Source organism: Anabrus simplex, chromosome 1 (assembly GCF_040414725.1).
Source record: "Anabrus simplex isolate iqAnaSimp1 chromosome 1, ASM4041472v1, whole genome shotgun sequence".
Classification (NCBI taxonomy): Eukaryota; Metazoa; Arthropoda; class Insecta; order Orthoptera; family Tettigoniidae; genus Anabrus; species Anabrus simplex.
The window spans coordinates 1074551285-1074578354 of record NC_090265.1 but is presented as its reverse complement, the minus strand read 5'-3'; the positions used below and the strand labels follow the sequence as shown (position 1 = coordinate 1074578354).

General features: G+C 39.4%; 1 protein-coding gene across 9 annotated transcripts in view; it reads right to left on the bottom strand.

Moving 5' to 3' along the window:
• Positions 1 to 831: 831 nt before the first annotated feature.
• The window catches only part of LOC136857997 (transmembrane and coiled-coil domains protein 2), a 267616-nt gene continuing 241377 nt past the window's right edge, over positions 832 to 27070 (bottom strand). For 7 of the 9 annotated variants that reach the window (XM_067137170.2, XM_067137174.2, XM_067137175.2 and 4 more), the window contains 2 exons: positions 23482 to 23611; positions 832 to 5917 (listed from right to left, as the gene is read on the bottom strand). In XM_067137170.2, coding sequence (XP_066993271.1) covers positions 23485 to 23611 — 127 coding nt within the window. In that variant the 3' untranslated portion in view covers positions 832 to 5917; positions 23482 to 23484. The remainder of the gene's footprint in view (positions 5918 to 23481; positions 23612 to 27070) is intronic. The other 2 variants (XR_010858585.2, XR_010858584.2) reach the window with 2 other exon arrangements.

Sequence of the window (27070 nt, the reverse complement as noted above, 5' to 3'; positions counted from 1 at the left end):
TCTCCACACTATACTGATAACATTTGAATATAGTGTACATACATATATATCACTAACACAATGCGGCTAAAAATGTGACTGCCTTGGAGACATAAATCCCAATCCCTTTCTCTTTGGATCAATATGTTAAGTGACTCAGCTAGGAAGGTCAATTCATGAGAGAGAAACAAAGAGCTCACTGATGAGGGTGAGAACAGTACTGAGCTATCTTATAAAGCCATTTCTAAGTATTTTTAATAAATTAGACATAATTATTCTTTAATTAAATCTAGACAGAATGCTCCTTTGTTAAGAAGGGCCATAGGAAATTTCTTCAATAACACGTTCAACAATGATATCCCAAGGAGAAGGGCAATACGCACCATGTTAACAGCATTTGCACGTATTTTCCAAAACATTTTCTTCACAACCACATGATACTAAAAATAAACTTTCAACTTATTAGGTCGTGTTCAATACATATCGAAGAGGTGTTAAGTATAGTGGGTTCAGATCTCACTGGTGTCTGCTTGACCATTTTTGGTTCTGTACTTCATATCTCTTCGATATGTACTAGGCCTATATGTACTGTTGAAAGTTTATTTTGAGCACCATTTTCAAAAGCAAGTAAATAATAATAATAATAATAATAATAATAATAATAATAATAATAATAATAATAATAATAATAATAATAATAATAATAATAATAATACAGTTTCCATTTGATAATGTTATTAGTTTTATGTCCTATCAACTATTTTTACTGTAATTGGAGATGCCAGGGTGCCAGAATTTTGTCTTGCGGTAGTTCTTTTACGTGCTGGTAAATCTACTGACATGGGGCTGACATATCTGAAAACCTTCAAATACCACCGGACAGTGCCAGGATTGAACCTGCTAACTTGGGCTCAGAAAGTCAGCATCTTAACCGTCTGTGGGAGCCTACGCAGTGGCCTCCACGGTGTGCACTAGCCATGCGTCTTGGTGGGTGTGCCATTTGCTAACTGAGGAGCCTGACTTGGTACACTAGGACGAAATGTTGTCAACCAGGAGTGGGTTGGCTGGAAGATTTATAATGTCCAATAACGGACCAACTATATTGGTATTATAAATCTACTCATTTGGAGCAAATGTTTTAGGTTCCTTATGGGAATCAACATCGTTATCATATAACTGTGTTTGCTGCACAATACCATTCCTGAAATCACTACCATGGATCATCATCTTGAATATCACACAAATCTAAGGATGGGCCAGGGAAGGGAGAGGGGAGTACATGGAGCCAGAGGAAGAAATTGAGCTTCAATATATGAGGTGATAGCAACTGTTATTTTCAGGAGCACAATGACAGAATTATCAGCCTCTACGATATAAATGGTCTACAAAAACATATTGTATACTTATTGTCAGAGAACATGGATGACACAAATTAATGTTAAACAATACTAACGGTGCCAGTCTGGTTGAGTAACCATAGGATATATCTAGTTGCAAGTAAACTCTGTCAGCTTTACAGATGACAAGGAATGAGAAACCAGATCAACTGATGTCTGAATTACAGGGGCTTAACATGAAAAAAACAGTCACTTTCTTTGAAGTGTAGGTCTACCGACTAAACCTGCCTTCTTTACAGTCCCGTGCGAATGAATCAGAAGAATGGATTTCTTTTCCCATTATTTTTCCGATGGTTAGCAACCATATGCTTCACATGACTTAGTTCCCATGCTCTCTACTCATTATTTGCACTGTTATTCATTATTGTTTAATTTGTGTGGTGATTGTTGTGGATAAAAGTGGTATTTATTTCGAAGTGAGTCACTTTGGAGGATTTTTGAGGTGGCAGTAATACCTATTTCTTCAATGGATACGACTCCCAGGAAGTGTAGTGCGATTGTAACATTATCTCAAAATACTTCTATGATACAAAGAGAGTTAGCTACTAAATTTGGTGTAGGTGCAAGCACTATAAATAAATTATCCAGCAGTACAAACAGGACAGTACTGGGTGTTACATGATTGATAGGGTGAAACTTACTGTTGTTGATATTACCCAGGGTTGCTTTCTTTTTCACCCAATAGTTTTCTTACTAGGCCAAGTCAAACACTCATATCATTGAAAAACTTCAGATATATCTAGGAAATGAACCAGAGAACACTCAGACAGCTCCTCCAACAGACATCTAGATAAACAGTTCCAACAGAAATATGGAGACTTGAAGGAAGGAAGGAAGGAAGGAAGGAAGGAAGGAAGGAAGGAAGGAAGGAAGGAAGGAAGGAAGGAAGGAAGGAACTCGCAAATCCCTTAAGCATGCACTCAGATTCAACTCTGTAACCATCTTGGTAAGAAGCCTGTGAAAATGTCACTGATCTATCACAAATATGCAAAGAGAAATAATAACGGTAGAGATTTAGATAATAATTTACCAAATTTAATTTATAGGCTCCAGAATTGACTGTTCTGTTTTAGTTAATGAAGTAACTAATCTTCAGGAAGACTCCTTTTCATATTTTATTAATTACATCCTCTTTACTACTCTGGTATCTAGTGAACATTAGGTCAAGCTCTTCTGTTCCAAATATTAATTTGAACTCATTACTTTTGTAAATATTTTTAGTAAAATAGTTTCACGTGTAGGATTAGAATAGAATTTACTAATTGTTCATTTTATTATCTTATTGGTTGGACCATCTTTGAATGATAAAAGTATTTTAAATAATATCTGGATAATATCTCCCAGCTGTAAGGTTTTGTGTGTTTATGACTATATTAACAAATATTTTGCTGAATATTATGGATACAAGGAAACAGATTCAATAGATTCACATTAACTGCTTATGGCCTTTTGTGGAGGTAATATAATGGATTCTACAGTGCAATTCTTCTTCCTCTTCTTCTATTGCAGACTCCATAATGAAGGTTGGCAATTGTTATCGCACATGCATTTCTGTCCTGAGATATTCTAGATTCAGCCCTATTCACCGTAGTGTATAAGAGATCCAGTTAGCCCCCTTGCTTTTTCCGCTCCTTCCCGCAATCTTTCTTCTTATTACAAGCTGACACAATTCATATTTTTCATGCCTAAGCACGTGACCAAATGCTGTTTTTCTTATTTTAATGCTGCAAAGCAGCTGTCTTTGATCCTAATTTACATTTCTTGGTTTGTCAAGGAATTTTCAGCATATTTTATCAAATTAATGTAATATTTATTTCAAAATAAGCCTCCTTACGATTTTTAACAGTAAAAATGATACGTATAAATATAGAAAATATACAACTGTTATGACATTAATAAATTGACAAATTCTTCTTCAAACATTTTGTTTGTATCATAGCTGCGGAAGATGGAGGAAAAGAGATGATTTGTCCATTTGATAGGTAAACAACGACAATGTTTTTATAGTATGATGTTATGTCGCTCTCATGCCACAGAGGAAAACATACCATCATCCCCTAAAACAAATCAGTATAGGAGTTAAAGTCTCACTTTTATAATCAGATTACATTTCTGGGGAAACTCAAGGCAACAAACAAATTTTCAATGAACAGTACTTAAGTAGAATCTCTTTTTATCAGTAGACCATATATGTAGGATTTTTACCCAAGTAAGCTATCAATATTAGACATTAACGTAAGATGGAAAGTGCCAAAATGTCATACAGGTAGGGAGACTCCACAAGGATGAACTACAGTAGAATTAAAAAGAAACAGCTTGGAGAAATTTGGCTGCTGTTTCTCATATGGTCTTCACTTATTGGCTCCCTTGAAGACTCTCATGCCTTTGTGATCACAAATATTTCTTGCCCATGTCTGGACTAAGAGTTTTGAATATCCAACTTCATTTTATATGATTTAAGGAACATATGCATACAGAGATAGACAGAAGGATCTTTTACAGCTACTGTCATCAAACCAACCATGTGCAACTAATACAGAAGCGCAAGCATATAGTTTTATTTGAATTTTGTGGTCATAGCTATGGGACTTCTAGTTTTATATAGAATCTTAATCACAAAGACTTTTAATTTCACAAATCACATGTACACCGACTCTGAATTGAACCCCAGCTGTCTTGGTGAGAAGTCAGTAACGATGACTCACAGTCATCATGCTCCTCTGTGCAAATAATGTCATACATGTGTAGTTGAAGGAACATGTACTGATGAAGATCATAATATGTTTATAACAGTTTATTAACTGTTTGGTAGTGGAATTCTGTCCAGAACTAGTTTCTTTACATGTTAATAAAGGTAGGAAAATGAGGGTGTTGTAAATAAACCACCAAATATGCCAAATATGCTATCACATTATGCTGGGATTGAACCTATAATCTTGGATTTTGAAACAATAATCTGAGAAACGGTACTTAATTTTGAAAAACTAGCCATTTTGAAAAAAACTTCATGTGCATTGAAGAAGCGACTGAACATTTTGAACACTGAAACAAAGAGAATAATACATCAGCTCATAAAGAACATGCCATACCCTACCTCTCTACTACAATGAAACATGAAGAGATTCCACAGTGGAAACAATACACGATATTACAATATACATTTCACAAATGTGCAATAATAATCAACAATTATAAAATGAACAATGAGAAATCAATTAGCACCATTAATGTATTACAGTACATCAGAATATGAATACTGACAGTTGTGGGATAATCATTTTGAATCATTTGAAATTTACACGCTGGACTTATTTATACTGCAAGAATTACTATATCAACGAGTTTGGTATAACATATGCTTAAGGACATCATGTGAACCTAGACTACATTCTACATAAGAGAGAACACAAGGCTGACCACTTTCGACTGTTACTTCTTGCTGGACATGTTAAAGATTTAAAACACGAGTAGGAAACATCTGTGATGGCTACACAGTAGCATATTATATTTAATTTTAAATTATGAAAATTCTGAAAGGCATCAATTCATTGAATAAAAGGAACACTAACAGTACACTCTCTCTGTACAACAAAGAAAGTATGCTTTTCCTTTCTCTAATAGTACTATCACAATACTTGTGTAAGATGGCCACTCATAGTCAGTTTTAAAATTCCCCAGTTTGTTCTGACGTTGTGTTTTAAAACAGAAACTGGTCTAATTTTCAGGAATACTTTATAATTAATAATGAAATATTTTTCACATGACAGGTCACAATGACAGGGTGGTTGAGCAAATATAAAAGCGACTTATCCTTAGTTCTTTCGGCTGATATAATACTTTCATAGCATCTGGAACTTGATTTAGTAATTACTGTTCTTAGCAAGATGATACATAACTTTCTGGAAGCAATACAAGAAAAACCACATCATATAAATAAACCTTTAGCCAACTCCAAAATAATATAGAACTAATTAAGTTTGATGGAACTGTGTCATGAAAATTAATTAATGAACTTATTCACCAACAAACAATATAACACAATTCTTCATTTGATCAGTCAAAAGTATTACAAAAAATTAGATCGTCATATCTAGTTTCCCATTTTAAATTACAATCTGTATTCCCAACTTTGTCCTGGGTTTAAACTGGTGGCCACCCTACTTGTGTGTCATTTCCAAAGTACTGTAGCCCCTGCATACATACACACAGGAATACAATGTCACATTCACTGAAGCCAAATATACATTTCACATTATACTGCAAGAGTCAAACAATACAACTTGGAAACATTCACGATCCATTTATTCTACTTACATAACACAATCAGTCTCATACCATGTTTCTGTCATGGATTTCATTTTTTGTATATTTTTATTGCATTATTTTCAGCACACATGTCGAACTGTACTTTTACACTACAGTGGCAACATGTTCTAATATGAGATCCATTAAATTCTACCGCTGTGCTAAGGCCTGCACTTGTGCAACACTGACGCAACCAACGGCCAGCTATCCTTATGGATGTGGTGTGGTGACGAGTGCTGCAACAAAAAAGGAAAAACATCACCATATATTACAAATAGACAAATGACAGACAGAAACAAATAAAAATCTATGGAAGTGCATATTTAGACAAGTATTAAACAGACTTAATTTACCTGACAAAGTTAGGGACACTTGTCCCTGTCTTACACTTAACCAGTACCATTATACACTAGTACCTTAAAATCTAAACTTAATTCCAACACTACCACACTGAACTAATTGGCCTATACATAAATAGCTAATATACTATATAATATACAAAAAATAAAATGACATACTCAAAAAGTAACTGTCCGATTTTGAAAATACTTAGATATTTGAACTTGTACACAGTTGAACTTTTAGGCCAGAATATGGAGTTAGCATCAATATCTTGGTTATTAATCACCCCATGAGAATAAGTAGCACGTTATTTTACAAAACCCTGGGTACCATTTACGAATACGAAAACAGAATGCAGATATCTCTAATGGTTTAGAAGTTACTTCCGTGTAACATCTTAGGTGAATAACCCTCTATAATTTATTAAATCTAGTATATGTTTCTTCCCCTAAGGGGCATCATCAGCTAGAATAAATCACACAATATATCAGATACAAAAATTACATTACTATATTGGTAAGGCAAATTAAAGACACTTTTATACACAAGGACATTTAAAATAAATTATTAGCAAACTTTGTTAAAGTTTCAAGTCATACAGTCAATAAAACTGATGTGAATTGTTCAGTGAAATTCTTGATGACAAAGTTTGTGGAAACGAACAGTTGTACTCGTTAAAATCGTAAGATGAACATTGATTTAAAATATTTCTTGATAAAAGATCCATAAGATCTTTGATAAACATTCCTTTTAATTGCATTTAAGAATGAATGCTTCAGGATTCCAAGTCAACATGGGGCTGAAGCAGTAATTTGTAGAATTGAATCAAGTTCAGTTTCCTTGTTATTGGCCCCGATGTGCAGACGTGCTATTTGCTTTACGTTGCACCAACACTGATAGGTCTTATGGCGATGATGGGACAGGAACGGCCTAGGAATGGGAAGGAAGCGTCCGTGGCCTTAAGGTACAGCCCAGCATTTGCCTGGCGTGAAAATGGGAAACCACGGAAAACCATCTTCAGGGCTGCCGACAGTGGGATTCAAACCTACTATCTCCCGGATGCGAGATCACAGCTGCGCGCCCCTAACCGCACAGCCAACTCGCCTGGTTCATCATTCATCAAGACCTTGTCTCCAAAGACTTTCAATGGAAGACACTCTGCTATATTGCAAAATAGTTGTAATTAGACAGAGCATCACATTGTGTAACATCATTTTTAACTCTGTGTATATTTTTGTGCTTTTGGAATGGTGCTTATTTAATAAGTGGGTGAAGAAGTCCCAGAGGAAGGGAAGAAACATATCCCACTATATTTTGATTGTATTTCAACAAGTAAATATGTTATTTATATTATTGAAAAGGTGGAATTTCACTCAAATATTTGAAAAAAGAATACTTAAGCACTGTCAATACGGGCCTTTAAACATGACATCATTTCATGGAATAATGTAACTCTTGTGAACCGAACACCCATAAATCTTAGGAGTAATAATCTTTAAGGTTAAGAACATGTCACTCACCAGGGTAGTCATACCTAGGCCTATATATTTGTTGGACTGACTTGTATTGGGCACGCAGGTCATTGGACTGTGGGGAAGCTACTTTCATGTATTCCTCCATATATTAAACAGAACATGATAAATATCACCTAGCTAGCTAAAATCAAGACCTACTCCTTGCTACAGGTAGGTGAACTTAAACATACCCTAGACGTGTTGGACAAGTATAACATCAAAATAGCAGCATTACAAAAGACTCTGTTCAAGGACGAAGATGCGATGGAATCCCAAGGATACAGGATCTACGAAGGAAAATCAGGCATCAGGGTAATGAAGACAATCCCATATCTGGGCATTGCTTTTTCTGTACATCATAGGATGGTCGATCACATAATAGGATTCACTTCACCTAATGATAGGACCTCCACGTTATCCTTCAGGTTCCATAATAGAGCATATACAATAGTGAACTTCCATGCACAACAACAAAAGACCTAGAAATGGCTACACATTACTGGAACATCCTAGAAGAAACCCTGGACAAGATCCCACAACACAATAGCACCATACTCGTGTGTTATTTCAACGCACAAGCTGGCAAAGAGAAAAAGCATCATAGGATAGTGGGTCACTACCCAGCCCACAGGAGGACAAACAGGAATGGAGAATACCTCAGAGACCTTTGCGCCCAATATGACTTGGTCCTAGTCAACAGCCTTCAAACACTTGCCAAGGAAGTCTAAGACCTGGAAGAGCTCAAACCCCATACTAGGTAAATTCCAGATAGATCATGTGGCTATGGACAAGAGGCAAAACATAGAGATACAGAATGGTGAAGTACAAAGAAGAGCTGACTTAAGACTCTGACCACTACCTCTCCCAAGTTAAAACTAATTTACAACCATTGAGGAGATCACCTAATACCATAAAGAACTCTAAGATACCCAACTTTGATGTTCCTATGACTACATGATGAGGAGTGAGACTTCAAGACCGCCCTAAGGAAAAACACGCAGAAACAGGGGTGGCCCAACTTACAAGAGGCTCTACTTCATGCCACACAAGGAACCATCCCTGCCTCACCCACAGAAGGAAAGCATCCTTGATGGATTTAAGAATGTGACCAATTACCAGGGCTTTTGGTTGTGGCACCATACACAACCATTAACTCGGCTCAAGGGAGATAGGGTCACCTTCCTATTTCTCCACTTGAGTAATTCCTGTCTGGATCATCCACACTGCGGGGGTGGGCACCCAACACTTCAGAAGGCCAGAGTGATAGGATGGCTGAGTTCAGTCAGGGACTCAGTCCCGTGGGGTATAACCCGGAACCCATGCTCAGGGATACGGGTGAAGACCTCAATGGCAGTGAAGGCGGAAGTGAAAATCACTAGTACGGTGGATCCGGTGGAAGAGGCAATATCTGATCCCTGAGAACTGACTCAGGGCCTGCCACCTTGCAGGTCGATAGGGGGCTATTGAAGGCTAAGGGAAATAACCCTGACAGAAAAATCTTTGGAAGTGGTAGGCCTAGCAAGTCAGCCTCTGAATAATTTGGAATTTCTTTCAAAACTAAATGAGGCCTCCGATGGAAATATTATAATCGCTAGAACAATTACTCTAGTTCTCCCCTTGGTAATGATATTAAATACCGGGCGAGTTGGTTGTGCGGTTAGGAGCGTGCAGCTGTGAGCTCACATCAGGGAGATAGTGGGTTCGAACCCCACTCTCGGCAGCCCTGAAGATGGTTTTCCGTGGTTTCCCATTTTCACACCAGGCAAATGCTGGGGCTGTACCTTAATTAAGGCCACGGCCGCTTCCTTCCCATTCTTAGGCCTTTCCTGTCCCATCGTCACCACAAGACCTATCTGTGTCGGTGCGACGTAAAGCAAATAGCAAAAAAAATTATATTAATGACGGTTCAACACCTGATGCTCCTTCACAACCAAAGAGGAGGACGCACAAAACTCTATATGAGACTAATCAAAATTGCCACACTAAACATTCTGACACTAACTGGCAAAATAGAGGAAATGTGTAGTCTTAACGAAAACAAGGAACATAAACATACTGGGCCTCAGTGAAACCAAGTGAAAGGGAAAAGGATCAAAGGAACTTGGAGAGGGATATCATCTATTCTGGTCAGGTAGAGATCAAACAAAAAATGGAGTTGGTGTTGTTTTGGATCATCAAATGAAAGACCATGTAGTAGAAGTAAAATACGTTTCTAATCGGATTCTTCACATCATGCTAAAATTGGATTCTTCCCAGAACATCAACATCATTCAGTGCTAAGCACCACAGATTGGTTGTGAAGAGGAAGAAAAAGAAAATTTCGTAGAAGACATAGAGGAAAGAATAAGAGATGGAATGATCATCATATGGGATATGAATGCTCAAGTAGAGACTGTGAGAGATGGATATGAAAGTATTCTAGGGGCAAATGGATGGTGTCCACGATACCCAGAAGGAACTAGACACCATGATCTCTGTCTGAGGAACAACCTTGTAATAGGGAACTCATGGTATCAAAAACAAAAAAAGCCATAAGGTCACAAGATGGAAAAAGTGAGTCTCTTGTAGACTATTTTTTGATCGAGAAACAACTATGAAATAGACTGTTAGACGTAAAGTGGTTCCTATAGACTCCTCATTGGATACTTCAAATTTGAGTTAAAAGAAGTAAGAACCATACAGGTAAAGAAACACAAGACATGGAAGATGAAGGACAATGACAGAATAATAGAGTTTCAAGACAACATCAAAACAGTACTACCAACGACAGATGAGAAAGTGGTTGAGGAGGAATGGAAGGATCTGAAAGAAAATCTAGTAATGATAACTGAGAAGGTATGTGGATGAACCAGTGGCATAAGAAGATGGAAGAAAACTCCATGGTGGAAAGACAGAACAAGAACTGCTGTCCTGAACAAGAACAACATGTTTAGAAAAAATTTCAAGGACCAGACTGACCATACATAATAAGGAGCTATACAGGGTTGCTAAAAACAAGCAAAACAAATTGTTACAGAAGAACGAGAGAAGTGGTTGAACAAGTGGAGCGATGAATTGAAGGATGATGCTAATGGTAATAAGAAAATGTTATATGGGATGATGAAAAATAGAAAAAGAGATAAAGAACACTCCAAATACCTAAGAGATGATAAGAAAATATGATCACTGAAGATGATAAGATCACAGAGACTTGGAGGACTTACTTTGATGAATTGCTAAATGTGAATTGCATGAAGCCTACAAAAACAAACAGTACTATCTCATAGAAGTCTGCCTCTGACAACGGATCAGACTTAACATGGAATGATGTGGAATATGCCTGGAAATACATCAAAACCAGAAAATCAGTTGGTGCTGATGAAATTAATGGAGAAATTATCAAGGCTATGGGCATTTCTGGAAAACATTGGATCTACAGACTCTTTTGTAAGATCTGGAAAGAAGAGGACATACCAGTTGAATAGAAAACAGGCATCATATTTCCAATTTTTGAAAAAGGAGATAGAAAGAAATGTTTCAACTATAGAGGCATCACTTTAACATCTCAAGTTGGTAAACTTTATGAAAAAATTATAGACCATAAAATCAGACCCCTTATTGAAGAGAACCTCTTTGAAAAATAGTATGGATTCAGGAAGGGGAGATCAACAAGTGATTTAATCTTTACCATCTGTCAATTAATGGAAAAATACTATGAACACAACCGAGATTTGTGGTTAGCCTTTCTGGATATCAATAAAGCATTAGATGCTGTGAACAGAAAGATGATGTGGGAAACAATGAATAAAATTGGAACAAAGGATGACATGATACACAGGATCAAGAATTTGTATGAAGATACCTGCAGCAAAGTCAAATAAAATCTGGGTTAAGATAGGGTGGTTTTTTGTCTCCTCTTCTTTTCATCACCGTGATCAACGAGATTCAGAGAAAAGTACACCAAACCCTTGGAGGTAAGATAATGAAAATTATCTTGTTCGCTGAAATTATATGCTTGTGGGGAGACTCTAAAGAAGGTGGTGGTGGTGATTTTTGTTTTAAGAGGAAGTACAACGAGGTAATCATCCTCTCTGAACAAATAAGTGGAAGAGAATTTTAAAATATAAAAACGAAATTATTTATTCAATAAAGTAATTTGGAAACGCAGTACAAAATAAAAAAAAAAAACAATTATAGAATTAGGCCGAAAGGATTACTAACGTATCAAAAGGGAACGTACGTTCCCCGAGTAACAGTACACTTGTAATTTATATACCCTTGATAAGTCCACTGTCGCACATAAAGCGGATGACGAGATCAGCAGTAGTCGCGTCATCGGCTAGTATGGGTTCGAGTGTTTCCTGCAGGCCGAGGCTCCGTCTTAGGCCAGAGAGATCGGCGCACTCTGTGAGGATGTGGGCCACGGTGAAGTCGGCACCACAAGAACACACTGGGGGGTCTTCCCTCTTTAGGAGATAAGAGTGCGTGGATCGTAAATGACCTTCAGCCTGCATAGTACTATGGCCTCTCTCCGTGAAGGTCGGAAAGAGGACTGCCACACGGTAGTTGTCTTCTTAATTGCTCTCAGCTTGTTGGGAGTTCGGATATCTAGCCACTCCGATTCCCAGGACGCCAAGATGGTTCGACGTAGCTGAGAACAAATATCCTTAGCAGGTACATTGACTGGTCTTGGAGGTAAAAGTACAGCTTCCTTTGCAGCTTCATCTGCAAGTTCATTTCCCGCAATCCCAACGTGGCTTGGAAGCCACACGAAAGTGATTATGGTGCCAGCATCCCATAACCTGGCTAGAAGGTCACGTATCTGCCGCACCAGTGGGTGTTGCGAGAAACAGGTTTCAATAGACTGCAGAGAGCTTAACGAATCGGTACACAACAGAAAGTGGCTTCTTTCGTCACGCAGTGCAAACTGCAGAGCCTTTAAGATGGCGTAAAGCTCTGCAGTATACACACTATACTTTCGGGAGAGAGATCTTCGTGCTGATATCATCAATGATGAAAGAGCAACCAACATTATCTCCGATTTTGGAACCATCCGTGAAGATAAGTTTCGCAGCCGGATATTGGTGAACAAAGTCCTGGAAATACCTCCGATAAACGGAGGAATCCGTGTTCACCTTGGGTCCATGTAGCAGATCTAGACGTATATCCGGTCGCGGAACCAACCATGGAGGTATCTCGCTAAGAGTTCTTTCAAGACAACCACCGATATCAATATTCAAATCATGACACAAGCTATCAATCCGAAACCCAACCGGCCGTGTGGCATTCGGCCGGTCTTGGTACCGCTGGTGGTATTGAGTACGATAGATGCATTGATAGCTTGGGTGTAGCGGCATTTCATGAATTTTGGCAGCGTATGTGAGGAGTAACTGCTGCCTCCTTATCCGTAAGGGTGGAACTCCCGCTTCAGCGAGTAGGCTGGGAATGGGGCTAGTACAGAAAGCACCCGTTGCCAGCCTTACTCCACTATGGTAAATACTGTCTAAAAGGCTCAGCGTAGATTTTGATGCCGAGCCATAAGCTGCACTTCCATAGTCAATCCAGGAGAGGACCGTAGCCGTGTAAAATCGCAGCAGTACCGCACGGTCAGCCCCCATGAAGTGCTGCTGAGAAACTTAAGCATGTTAAGTCTCTTCACGCAGGCAACCTTCAACTGACGGATGTGGGGCTGCCACGTAAGTCTCTTATCAAAATGGAGACCCAGGAATCTGCAGGTGTCAACCGCTGGTAAGACACTGTTTCGCAAGCGGAGCTCTGGTTCGGGATGCACAGGCCGACGTCGACAGAAGTGTACAACAGAGGTTTTCACTGCTGAAAATCGAAAACCGTGTTGCAGGGCCCATCTGTCGACTCGGTTAATAGCTTGCTGTAGCTGTCTCTCAGCAAACGCCACCCTTACGGAGCTGTAATGTAGAGCTAAGTCGTCTACATACAGCGAAGGAATGACTGCGGGCCCAGTAGCGGCAACTATGCCGTTGATGGCGATTGCGAACAGCGTGACACTCAGTACCGATCCCTGAGGTACTCCATTTTCCTGAACGTAATATTGAGAAAATGCATTCCCTACTCGGACTCGAAAGAGACGGAGGGACATGAAGTTCTCAATAAATGTTGGCAAATTTCCCCGAAATCCCCACTGGTGTAGTGTGGAGAGAATCCCATATCGCCAGGTAGTGTCGTAAGCTTTCTCCAGGTCAAAAAACACTGTGACTAGGTGTTCCTTCTGGAGAAAGGCCTCCTGAATGGCGCTCTCCAGTCTGACCAGATGAACAGTGGCAGACTGATGAGAGCGAAAACCACACTGGTAGTTAGACAAGAGACCCTCCTTTTCCATGGCCCACACAAGACGCTGGTTAACATCCTTTCAAATAGCTTACAGAGGCCATTTGTAAGGCATATTGGCCTATAACTGTCCAGAAGTTTTGGACCTTTACCTGGCTTGGGAATAGGTATCACAATTCCCTCACGCCATTGAGATGGAAACACTCCCTCACTCCATATTCTGTTGAATAGGGTGAGGATATCCTTGAGACATCTGCCACTAAGCATTTTATTATGGATTTTGTCCGGACCAGGAGCCGTATCTCTGCATAGCGCGAGTGCACTCCACAACTCCCACTCCGTGAAAGGCACGTTGTAGGGATGCGAAGCACTAGAGGCAAAAGAGAGATGGTGTGCCTCTGCTTCGCGCTTAATTGGGAGAAATGCAGGGTCGTATCTCCTAGAGCTGGACGTATCTGCGAAATGTGACGCGATGTGGTCAGCAATGACTGAAGGAATCGTAACTATATCTCCATTAATGTAGATTCCGGGTACTGAGGGCACATTCTGTACTCCGACAATATGGCAGAGTTTTGTCCACACTTGTGATGATGGAGTATGTGCCGTGATGGATGACACATACTTTTCCCACGTAGATTTCTTACTTTCTCGAATCAAAAAACAGGCCTTTGCACGCAGACGCTTAAATGTGATATGATTGGCCATCGTAGGATTCCGACGATAATGCTTAAAAGCCCGTCGGCGATTACATATGGCTGCTGCAATTTCGTCCGTCCACCATGGGACCTGTTTCCGGCGACGAATACCGGATGAGGAAGGAATTGTTTCCTCTGCAGCAGCCAAAATTACAGTAGTAATGGAAGAAACGTGGTCGTCAACAGACTCCAGCATATCATCAGCCATCACTGCGCATTTTGTAAATTCTGGCTAGTTTGCCCGCCAAAGTAACCAGCGCTTGGGTACTTCGGACTGTCTTTGATTCAAGAGAGAGAGAATTATCGGGAAGTGGTCACTATCACAGAGGTTGTTGTGCACTTGCCACCGTAGCAGGGGAACTAGCGCACGGCTGCACAGAGTGACATCCAGGTGTGAGAATGTGCCATGTGCGCTGCTGAAATGTGTCGGTTCCCCTGTTTTAAGCACGCAAAGATCGAATAGATTGATCCTTCGCTCGAGCATCCTCCCCCTAGAACAGGACGGAGAACCCCATAGTATGTTACAGGCGTTCACGTCTCCCAGCATGAGGAAAGGAGGAGGCAGCTGACTGATCAAATCTTGTAGTGTACGAATGTCAAGATTATAATCCGGTGGAAAGTACACGTTGCAAACCGTTGTCATTACTGGCAACGGAGTGCGAACTGCAACTGCATCTAGCTGAGTACGGAGCAGTACTTCTTCGCTGAAGATGTCGGAGCGAACTAGGGTACAAACGCCCCCAGTTGCTGCGCCATCCACAGCTAATCTGTCTTTAGAATAAAGACGATATCCTCTCATAGTCGTGTCGTGTCCAGGTTTCAAACGAGATTCCTGTAGACAGACTATGGAGGCCGCGTAGACGGATATCAATTGATGTAACTCAGCTAGGCGACAGTGATAACTACTGCAGTTCCACTGTAATAGTGCCATTGTGTGGATAGGGAAAGCCTCGAATTCGGAGCAATTTCTTGCCCTTCGATCGGTCTATTACCTGCCAGGTTCCGCCGTCTTTGTCGGTATCTTTATTGTCACAATCACCATCAACGACAATGAGTGGTTCAGTCTCCATTGTCTCCTCAGAAGAAGGAGGCACGGTGACTGGACACTCCGCGGACGGTAATCTCACTGTTCGGGAACAGTGGGCCTTCTTCCTGGGAGAAGTAGGTTCTCCAGAAAGTGAACGAACAAGAGGGCGTCGGGGCCTCTCGCTCTCGCCCACCGTTTCTCTCTTTTTTGGAGGAGAGCCGGCAGATGGCTTGCCGGATTTCTTCGGGGATCCAATGGACCCCGACTGAGTTGGAGAAGGCTTCTTCTCCAATTTCTTAAGGGAGCTCTGTGGCTTCCCTTTCTCCTCCTTTGTAATCTGGGCATTGGACGGAGGGCTGGAATTTCCAGCCCTATTTGGGGAAGTCTTTCCCCCCGCCCTGTTGGGGAGGGACTTCCCAGCCGAGCATTCCTGGGAAACAGCCTTCCCAGGCAACGTCGGCAATAACGCACTTTTCGTTCCTTCAGCTGTTAAAACTCCAGTTTCCTTAGCGATTTTCTTTTGTTGCTGGCTTTGACTTATTGATGCGTTTTCAATACTGCTGTTCTGTACAAAACTCTGTGGAGTGATTCGCATGTTTGCGACCTTTTCAGCAAAGGAGATGGAGAACTCCGGAGCAGCCATGGATTTGAACTTCCTCCGGGCGCCTGGATAAGATAGCTTATCCAGCGTTTTTATCTCCTGGATCTTCTTCTCCTGCTTGAATGTGGGGCACTCCTTGGAGATAGGAGCATGCGCACCTGGGCAGTTGACGCACACAGGTGGTGGTGTGCATTCAACCCCAGCATGCTTGCACTTCCCACACATTTTGCAGGTCGTCGAACCTGTACATCGCAATGAGGAGTGGCCAAACTTTTGATAGTTGTAGCACCTCATTGGTGCCGGAATATATGGACGAATAGTCAAGCGATACATTGCCACTTTTATCCGTTCAGGTATGGTCTCGGTGTCGAAGGTAAGGATGAAAGCACCCGTATCGAGTACCTTATCACCCACACGCCTCTTCAACCTCTTCGCGTCGGTTACACCCCGACGTGCTAGGTACCGGATCATCGTATCATCGGAAGACTTAACCAAATCCCTGTGGAATATAACTCCCTTGCAGGAGTTAAGGGTTTGGTGCTTCTCGATTTTTACCTCTACCTTTCCGAATAACTTGGCTTTAAGTAGCTGTCTGGACTGTTCAGCCGTAGATGCCTTGATAAGTACGGATCCATCGCGGAGCTTGCGCATCTCGTCGACTTCACCAGTAACAATTTCTTTGATGGAATTGCTGATCATGAAAGGACATTCATCTAGAAAACTCTTACCATCGACCCTGGAAGCAACCAGGAATCGAGGAAGACGTTCATCACTTACATAATCTACTGGAACTGGAGTATACCACTTGCGTTTCTTGCCTATTTTTGATGCCGTTTTTTGAAGGGTGCCACCCTTTGAATTTGTTGAAAAAGAAGAGAGAGGTTCCGTTTCTTGGTCCCACGAGTACTCACGGAAATATGAGGTCGACCTCCGGCAGAGCCAAGGAGATTTACCGGAGGCAAGGCTATATACTCCAGAGGGCACCGGTATCTGGAGGGGGTCGATAGGAACTACTCACCCAGTAGCCATGCATCACCTCGCCACGACCCGAAACTTGTGATTGGGGGAGGATAAAACCTCCGTTCTAACCTAATCTGCCCGAGGCAGAGAGGGTGGCCAGACAGGAAGGGGAATGAAATTAAAGAAGGTGAGAATAGAAGGGTAGAAATAGTGATGAAGAATAAAGAGCACAGACCCCTCTCAAGCAACTCGGACACCTTGTTAGTCTGGCCCTACACCGAGGCCAATCCAGCATGGGAAACCCTGAGCTGGCACAGCCCTCGGGATCAACAAGCACACAAGCCCCCACACCGACGTCAAGGTCATGGTGTCCCTAGAGGGGGGACTCTAAAGAAGACCTTCAAGAACAAATACACTCCTGGACAGAAGCTGCTAAAGAATATGGACTCATCTTCAGCGAAGAGAAAAGCGAGGTTATGGTCATGAAAAGATACGGACAACCAGTGCGACACATTTAAACTGAGGAGAAACAGCTACAGATGAATTCAAATATCTTGGAAGTGTTATCTCTGATACTGGTTCTATAAACAAGGAAATTTCCCACAGAATTCAAACAGGTAGCAACTTCTACAAAATAGTTAAAGACATAATAGGGGACAAGAAAATACCAACAAAATGTAAGAGAGTCAAATATGAAACCTATTATGCACCAATCCTGACCTATGGTTGCGAAACATGGATAATGAGAAGTAAAGATGTCAGTAGAAATGAGGCAGCAGAAATGAGATTTGTCCGTAGCATGATCAATAAGACACGGAGGGACAGAGTCCGTAATGAGGAAATATGCAAGCAGGCTCAAGTTGTAAGACTTGCAGAACAGGATAACATAGCAGCGAATGAGATGCTATAGACATATGCAACACATAGAAGATAACAGATTACTGGGTAAAAACAAAAAAACAAAAAACTTGACGAGAAAATACCAAGAGGGTGACTAAGACTCAGGTACTAGGACATGGTGAAGATTGACATTGAACAGTGAGGACATACTTCGGAAGGCATTGAAGAAGGAGAGAAGTTCAGAGACCAGAACTAGTGGAGAAGCCTCGTTCACCGACCCATCGCTTAAGATGGAACAACGTGGTATAATGTACGTACGTATGTATGTACCAATTACCAGGCTTTTCTTAATCAAAGGAATATAGCTCCCAACACTATCCGCAAAACGACGAGGAACAATGGGACTCTGATACAACAGGCAGGGGAAAGCTTCAAAAGGAACAACTTAAGGGACTTCTACAGGGAATTCAAGAAGCAGTTGATCCAGTATATGGCCCCCACCCTTTATTTTCATGGACCTGAAGGAAGGCTTCAATTCAACAATAGGAACTGCCATACAATAAAAGAGAGTACAAATGATCCACCTTATATCAATACAAAATATGTTGCTAATACAAGATCACAACATTGTTATTAAGTACCGGTTTCGATGTCTTTGGACACCACCATCAACCACAATAGGTCAAATAAACAAAGATATATATATTTTAATACAAAATATAGACCATTAGTAATAAAATGACATTAATTGGTTGAAATATACAACGTGATGGTGCTTAAAAGTCATTCTTACAAAATTTACAAGTTAGGGACTTGATGGCCTCATGTCTCGCAATAAACATCATAGAAACCTGCCCCCACCCTACACGTAACGCTGTAACAATACACCACAAATACTGGCACAGTCATCCTCCAAACTCTCAACAACATATTCCCTAATACCTATTTTATATTCTTGTCGAGCTGAATACCGGACCTGTGAAGATTACAAGATTATTTTGTGCATCTACAGAATGGTGTGTTAATGAAGCTATGTAATATAGAGAGAGACTTTCAAAGGGGTTAAATGAAGAAATTATATCATGTTCAAGATCATGCTTTCACATCTCTGCACAGTATTTAAAATACAATTTACCGTTGGTCTTTTATAGCTATTGTTGAAAGTTAAGGAGAATTTCCTGTTGTGTATGTTTATCAGGAACTCAAGGGAAACTTCACTAGTTAGTCGGAACATAGAAAGAACGATGAACTCTTCTCAGAAGAACTCTTAAGGTTTCACCTTACTTTTTCCTGCCTGCTGGCTCTTTAGAAATGTGTGCGCGTGCGTCTTGTATTCAGGAATCACTCAAGGCAAATATTTTCGCACTGCAAGTTGTGTAGTTAAGCTTATTTTTAATATGTATAATTTTTGCTTTCTCAACGATGCATTTGTTTCTACATTCGTCCCTGTTTTTATCTCCTCGTAAGATGTGTATTGTTTAATGTAACACCTTGTGTAAAAAATTGGGTTAAATGAAGGAGTTATATTATATTCAAGATCATGCTTCCACGTCTCTGCACAATATTTAAAATGAAATTTACCGTTGGTCTTTATAGCTATTGTTGAGAGTGAAGGAGAATTTCCTGTTGTGTATGTTTATCAGGAACTCAAGGGAGATTTCATTAGTTAGTCGGAACATAGAAAAAATGATGAACTCTTCTCAGAAGAACTCTTAAGGTTTCACTTTACTTTTTCCTGCCTGCTGGCTCTTCAGAAATGTGTGCGCGTGTGTTTTGTATTCAGGAATCATTCAAGACGAATATTTTCGCACTACAAGATGTGTGGTTAAGGTTATTTTTAATATGTATAACTTTCCCTGTTTTCATCTCCTGTAAGATGTGTATTGTTTAATTTCCTGTTGTGTATGTTTATCAGGAACTCAAGGGAGACTTCATTAGTTAGTCAGATCATAGAAAGAATGATGAACTCTTCTCAGAAGCACTCTTAAGGTTTCACCTTACTTTTTTCCCCGCCTGCTGGCTCTTTGGAAGTGTGTGCGCGTGCGTTTTGTATTCAGGAATCATTCAAGGCAAATATTTTCGCACTGCAAGTTGTGTGGTTAAGCTCATTTTTAATATGTATAACTTTGCTTTCTCAACGATGCATGTGTTTCTACATTCGTCCCTGTTTTTATCTCCTCGTAAGATGTGTATTATTTAATGTAACACCTTGTGTAAAAAAACTGGGTTATATGAAGGAGTTATATCATGTTCAAAATCATGCTTTCACGTCTCTGCACAATATTTAAAATGAAATTTTACCGTTGGTCTTTATAGCTATTGTTGAGAGTGAAGGAAAATTTCCTGTTTTGTATGTTTATCAGGAACTCAAGGGAGACTTCATTAGTTAGTCAGAACATAGAATAATGAGAACTCTTAAGGTTTCACTTTACGTTGTCCTGCCTGCTGGCTCTTCAGAAATGTGTGCACGTGTGTTTTATATTCAGGAATCATTCAAGAAGAACACTTTCGCACTGCAAGGATGTGTGGTTAAGGTTCTTTTTAATATGTATAACTTTTGTTTTCTCAACGATTAATTTGTTTCTATAATCGTCCCTGTTTTTATCTCCTTGTAAGATGTGTATTGTTTAATGTAATGCCTTGTGTAATATAAATGCTTGCATGCTTGCCTATTCCCACATTTTGGCTGATGATGACGCAGATCAGCGTTGAAACTAGTTCCAAGTACAAATACATGTTATAAATAAACTATAACATTTTGTCCTATCATCCTAATAAAATAGAAGCGAAAAAAATATTAACAAATGGTTCTAAAAGTCTTTGTCACTGTGTAATGCCTAAAAGCCTTGAGCATGGCGTGAATAAACACTGGATAAATGTTGAATGTTGACATCTAAAAGCTGACGTAAAACATTGTTCCTCTGTTGATAATATGTAACTTGGTAGTGGCCTGTAGCATCAGTTTTCATAAGGTAAACAATAAATTATAAATTAATTAAGCAAGTGGATCGTGTTAACGGCACTGACAGAAGTATTGTTGTGAAACCAGAAAGTTCTCGATCCAATGCAGGACCTGAAGTGTGAGAAAGAAAAAAAATTTGAATTAAAATAAGTTAATGGAAAAGGGGGCATTAAATAAAAAATTTTAAAGTAAGGGACTCACCTTGATGGGCCTGTTTGTACGGAGAACGGAGAGGAACTGAAGGCTGGAGCTTACTGGGAGCATAGCAGTGTTGAGGGAGGGTGAGGGGTGGATCAGGAGGGAGGGGAAGAGGGGCGATGTCAGGTGGGCGTGGTAGGGAAGGATAGCGCAATAATTGCGCAGTAGCCCTGAGCCAGCTCCCGGGAGTTAGTCCCATAAGTGCCCATGTATAGCGGCCATCTTGCGCATTAGCCCCTGGCCTAGCTCTGCCTTTTTCTCACGGAAAACCATCTTCAGGGCTGCCGACAGTGGGATTCGAACCCACTATCCCCCGGATGCAAGCTCACAGCTGCGCGCCCCTAACCGCACGGCCAACTCGCCCGGTACCAACATTCTATTTGACCTGAATATTATTTTTAGAAATTTTAATTTAATTAATCTAAAATCGATTTTCCATTCATTTCATGGCACCTTTCCTTAGCAAATACTCCTATTCCCTCAGCTCCACCTTAAATTAGCCCCCCCTTCTCTTCCCCGTTTCTCTCCGATCTGTCCTACCCATTTTTTCGCCTCCCTTCCTTATCTTCCTTACTCGTGCTTTCCATCACATAAGTTATGCAATACGTCCAACACATCGCAGCGCAAGGTCAGTCATATATTACGCATTACATATTTTTATGACCTTTTCTATTCATTTTTCCATTTCGTTACCCCCTTTACTAATTTGGCTTTTATTACAAAGAATATTATTTATTTCACTTATTTCCAAATTGAACTGCGAATCTTCTCCACCTACATCATAGAAATATTTTGACTTTCAAGCGCTACTTTCCCCTTCAGTTTTTTAAGGACTTTAATCCTTTTGAATGACATCAATGTACCATCTATCTACATTGTTCACTGCGTGTGTGTAAATTGTTTTATTGACACCACTACTACCTTTGATGACATAGAGCTGTTAGAACTTCATAACGAGTGATACACAACTCTATTCTTCGGTATCCAGACTGATCATATTAAATTGATCTTGTATGGCAACTAAGAGCATTAATTTATGCATTATATCCATAATCTGAAACTTTTAACACCATTGTGACCTTCCCATCATATCAGTTATGCAATATGTCCAACACATCGCAGCACAAGCTGTCAGAACTTCGTAACGAAAGAATTACAGGTCTCAAGATTCTTCGACATCCAACTTGATCATCTTCCTTGAACGGCAGCTAAGTGCATTAATTTATGCATTTTATGCATTATCTGAAACTTTTATCACAATTGTGACTATTTCTTCTTCATTTTTATAGTGTCAATCCCACTATGTTTTTGCAACCTTTTTACAATTTCTATGAACTAATTGATACATTGTGCAACTCATGCTTTTGGCTGATGATGACCCTGATAATGGGTCGAAACTAGTACCTAATAAATGTTTCTTCTGTAAAGTAACCCACATTACTTGAATTTGTATTGAAAAGGTGGAACTATTCTACTTTTAATTTAAACTGTAATCACAGTTCAATACAGACCATTCACAATGAAATTTATATCTCTTAACTTTTTACGGCCGTATGCCCTTCCTGATGTCAACCTCATCAGAGGAATTAATGAGATGAAACGAATGACGTGATATGAGTAATTAAAACTATGTTTACTTTATATGTAGGCCTAAAAACCATGCTCATCATTTATTGTCTTTTTACATTTAGAAATACTGCCTTCCAACTAAAATAACCAGTATAACTCAAATACATTCATAAGTTTGTTAAAGAATAGTGTAGAATGTATACATGTACAATTTATAGCTCTTTATAGTCTAGAACTCATGTGTTCACTGCACAAAATTTGAGGTTATCGCATATTTTTGGTTGTATTTGTGGAAAAAAGGGGGTCTAATACATGAGTAAATACGGTATTAAGATTTTTTTTTTCACATGGGAGTTTGGGATTAGGATAAAGCTAGACAAATTACAGAAAATGGAGAGGCAAAAGAAAAAAAAAAAGTTAAAGGTGGTAAATTGCATGGAGCATAGGACAAACAAAGAAGTACAAATGAATCACAACATTTTAAAAATAACCAATGGAGGTGGAATTATTGAAGGCAGGAAGGTAGCAATAAGGATATAATTGCACAAAAGCAAAAGCACAGCCCCAATGTAGTGTGAGTAAAGGAAGCAACAGAAAATAAAGAAGACAAACATGAAAATACAAACAATTCTAAATTTTAACATACTGCCATTTTCAAAGAGATTTCTAATCTCACTATTCCCAGTTCTTTCTGCTATCTCCTCTAAGATCAACTGCTTATCAACTATATTTCAAAATATTAATAAAAACAAACATTTTGGATAATAATACTGTTTAATATGGAATCAGCACATGCAAAATGAAACTTACCAACTATTTGACTGACAGAGCTTGTTTAAGATGTCTCATTAGGTGACTCCCAACATCTCTGACCTCGGGCCACTGTTTTAGCACAAATACAATCCATGCTACCAGTACTATAGTAGTAAGGATACGCAACCTGCAACAAATATATCAGCATATCTAGTAATCAAAATTGAAATCTAGAAAGTATGAAAAGACAACAGTATTTAAGAACCATAGATCATTAAGATAACCCAAGACTATATATTAAAAAGGGAAGAGCAAGGCAGAATAAGTAGGCACAGACCTTGGTGAGAAAAGACAAGGGAAAGTACAGTAAACTTTGTAGATTCACCAGCATGTAAAGATTTGATTGATGGAGCACTCCCTGCCAGCCTATTCTTTACTTTAACCTTTTCATTTCTATGCATACTATAACCCGAATTTGCACGACCTTGATTCAGCATAAATCTGCATTTAATGCAAGAAATTGCAAGTTCTGAAAGTTGTTCCATAAGAGCAATGTAGTTTTATATTTGATTTAGTGGAATTCACGTAGGATATAACCTACATATAACAATGTTGAAATTCTCAGGTACTTATTTCTGTTCATTATATTATGCAACATAAAAGATGTCATAAGATTTCCAAGGATAAATGAAGCCCAAATTGCAGTGTATGAATGTTTTCAAATTGCAACTACAACAGACTGAACAAAGCTGAAGACTGACTCAGATAATCATGAATATTTCTTAATATCCATCACACATTAAAAGCGCAAGGAACATAAAAGTTAGGAAATAACATTTTACACAACTTTTATACCGTACGGTACTTGGATAGCAAATATGAATGGAGAAACTAGAAATTTCCTGTTTATCCCCCTTTATATTGCTACACATTTGTATACTAATCAAATAATACATAGCCTAGCGGCACAGCCTGGCTATCACTGAACTTAAATATGAAGTTTCAAGAAATTCTGTTAAGCTGTTTTCCCATGATGTCTTGAAAGACAAAAGAGTTGAACTTATTTTCGACTTTTGTACTGTATTCGGTACCTAATCAGAGATAAATATGAAATACGAAGGGAAAATGTGAAGTGCACAGGCAAATTTATAATTTATTTATACAGATATTATATACTACTAGGCCTCAAAGTACTCAATGTTTCACGTCAGGTGGAAAAGTAACTATTGCTAACATGCCAACGAGTTCAATTTTGCTCTGTGCTGCAGTGCGTGGATTAACAGAGTGGAATTTCCAGAGAGAAAGAAAGAGATAACGAGAACTTTGATTACTTAATATGATGCACTGCGGAAGTTGTATCAGTATGTATATAGGCATAGTAACTTATGTACTAATGTCATTATGTAAATCTTTGGTGAATGTTTTGACTTCATAGTGTAATAGCTAGGAAAATTTGGACTACTCTATTTGTGCTACAGAAACAATTATGCAACTACAGTGTAGTATATAGGGTAGGTATTATTGTCAATGACTAGTAACAATCTTTATCATCATCTACATTTAGGGCAGTCACCCAGTTGGCAGATTCCCTATCTGTTGTTTACCTAGTCTTTTCTTATTAAATAATTGCAAAGAATTTGGAAATTTACTGAATATCACTCTTGGTAAATTATTCCAATTCCTAACTCCTCTTCGTATAGGCTCCGTGCATTAATGGGAGAAGTGCACCGCTGCGCTGCGTGTGGCTAACATTGTAAGTTATCGTGTGTCGCCACGCAATCTGTTGTAGTCTAACCGTGTGTTGCACTGGCCGACTAAATAATAACAGTGGTACTTCAGTGTGTTTTATATGACGGCTATCAGCCTAATTCTTCCAATCTTGCAGAAAGTGGTCATATTTACAAGGAAAAAATTCACAGGAAACCGCAATAGAGTAATAATTGCTCATGAGATAAGAGAAAGGTTCAGTAGCAACCCTACCATTTCATAATACAGGCAATGGAGTGATTTATGTATCAGTAGTGGTGGTAATGAGATTAATGTTCATGTACCCATTCAACAATTCTGTCTTCAGAAAAAAATAGTTTTGGCCTATTTCTAATACTATTTCATGTTAGCAAAGGTAAATGCTGCTAGGGTGTGTATTTTTATTCCTTGCTCAATAGTGTGTTTTTACAGTTATGTTATAATATAATGTTTATTCTGAACTCGAAAAGCTTTTAAGTTACAACCCTGTGAATGGTCTTGCCCTTGCATCTCAAATGCAGGAAAAGAGAAATTTAACAAGGGGAGAAGAACTTTTTCTGATAAAAGGCAAGGGCTTGATGTTGGACCATTTGAAATTCCTGACTTTGAAATTGCATGTGCATTATCAAAAAACTTAGCATGAGGAGTAAAAAAAAATAAAAATAAAAATCTCTCAAAGTTGCCAATGAATGATTATTTACATTAAATTTCTGTATTTATAGCACCAATAATGAAGTCCACGTCCATAGTGAAATGGTTAGCGCTATTAGCCAGCGTTCTCAGGTGTCCGGTTTGATTCCCGCTACTGCCAGAAATACAAGATTGGCTTTAGGACTCTTATGTGGTTAAAATGATATATGCTGCTCATTTCCACTAGGGCTGTGCCTGAAAAGAGTTGCACCACCTCAGGACAAGAACACCAATTTACGTATGATTATGCATTGTAAAATAAGGTACTTCTGTGAGCTATTGGTACTGTGTAATGTAGGCATATTTCTATAAACAGCATTTTAAAATTATGTGCGGTTGAGACTGAGTACTATAACATTTCACACGTTGCTCTGTACTGAACTATGATATATTATTAAACCTATTTATTATTATTGCTACTATTATTATTCCTGTCATTAAGACTACGGTTGTATGTTGGGTATTCAGCCCGAAGGCTGGTCTGATCATCCACAGATCCGCCAACAGTTGTCTTAGATAGCCTAGGTGTCTCTGAAGAGGCATACTGTAGAAGTGAGGATTGAGGGACGAGGGTAATACTAAAAATAAGGTCTCCTATTTTTTTTATAAATATAGAACTCTGTGTTCGTGTGGCTGCTGGTCACAATATTGTGAAGAGTGTTTCCCGCGCTCGCATATAAACATGCGCACGCCACACTGAGGCACTCAGTCTTGGCTTGGCAGCCGTTGATAATGAAGCTCCCGTTGGATGTTACCGCCAAGTGCGAAGTGCACGCAGTTATTCTGTTTTGAACGCAAAAGGTACTGAATCAATTTAAATCCATCGCCAACTGACGGAAGTGTATGGTGAGTCGTGCATGGATGTCAAAAATGTTCGTAAGTGGTGTAGAGAGTTTGCAGCCGGTCAGACTGAAATTCACGACGAACAAAGGAGCGGGAGACCATCAATTTCCGTCGAGACAGTCTTGAAAGTTGAGCAAATCATGCGTGAAGATCGGCAGATCACCCTGGATGATCTCTGCACTTTGGTTCCTGAGGTTTCCCGAAGCGCCGCTCACAGAATTTTAACAGAAAAGTTGAAATACCGGAAGGTGCGCGCAAGATGGGTGCCACACATGCTGACTGAAGACCACATGCAGCAACGAGTTGATTCTTCCCGCACATTTCTTCAATGCTTTGCAGCCAAACAGGACAACTTTTTGGACTCAAT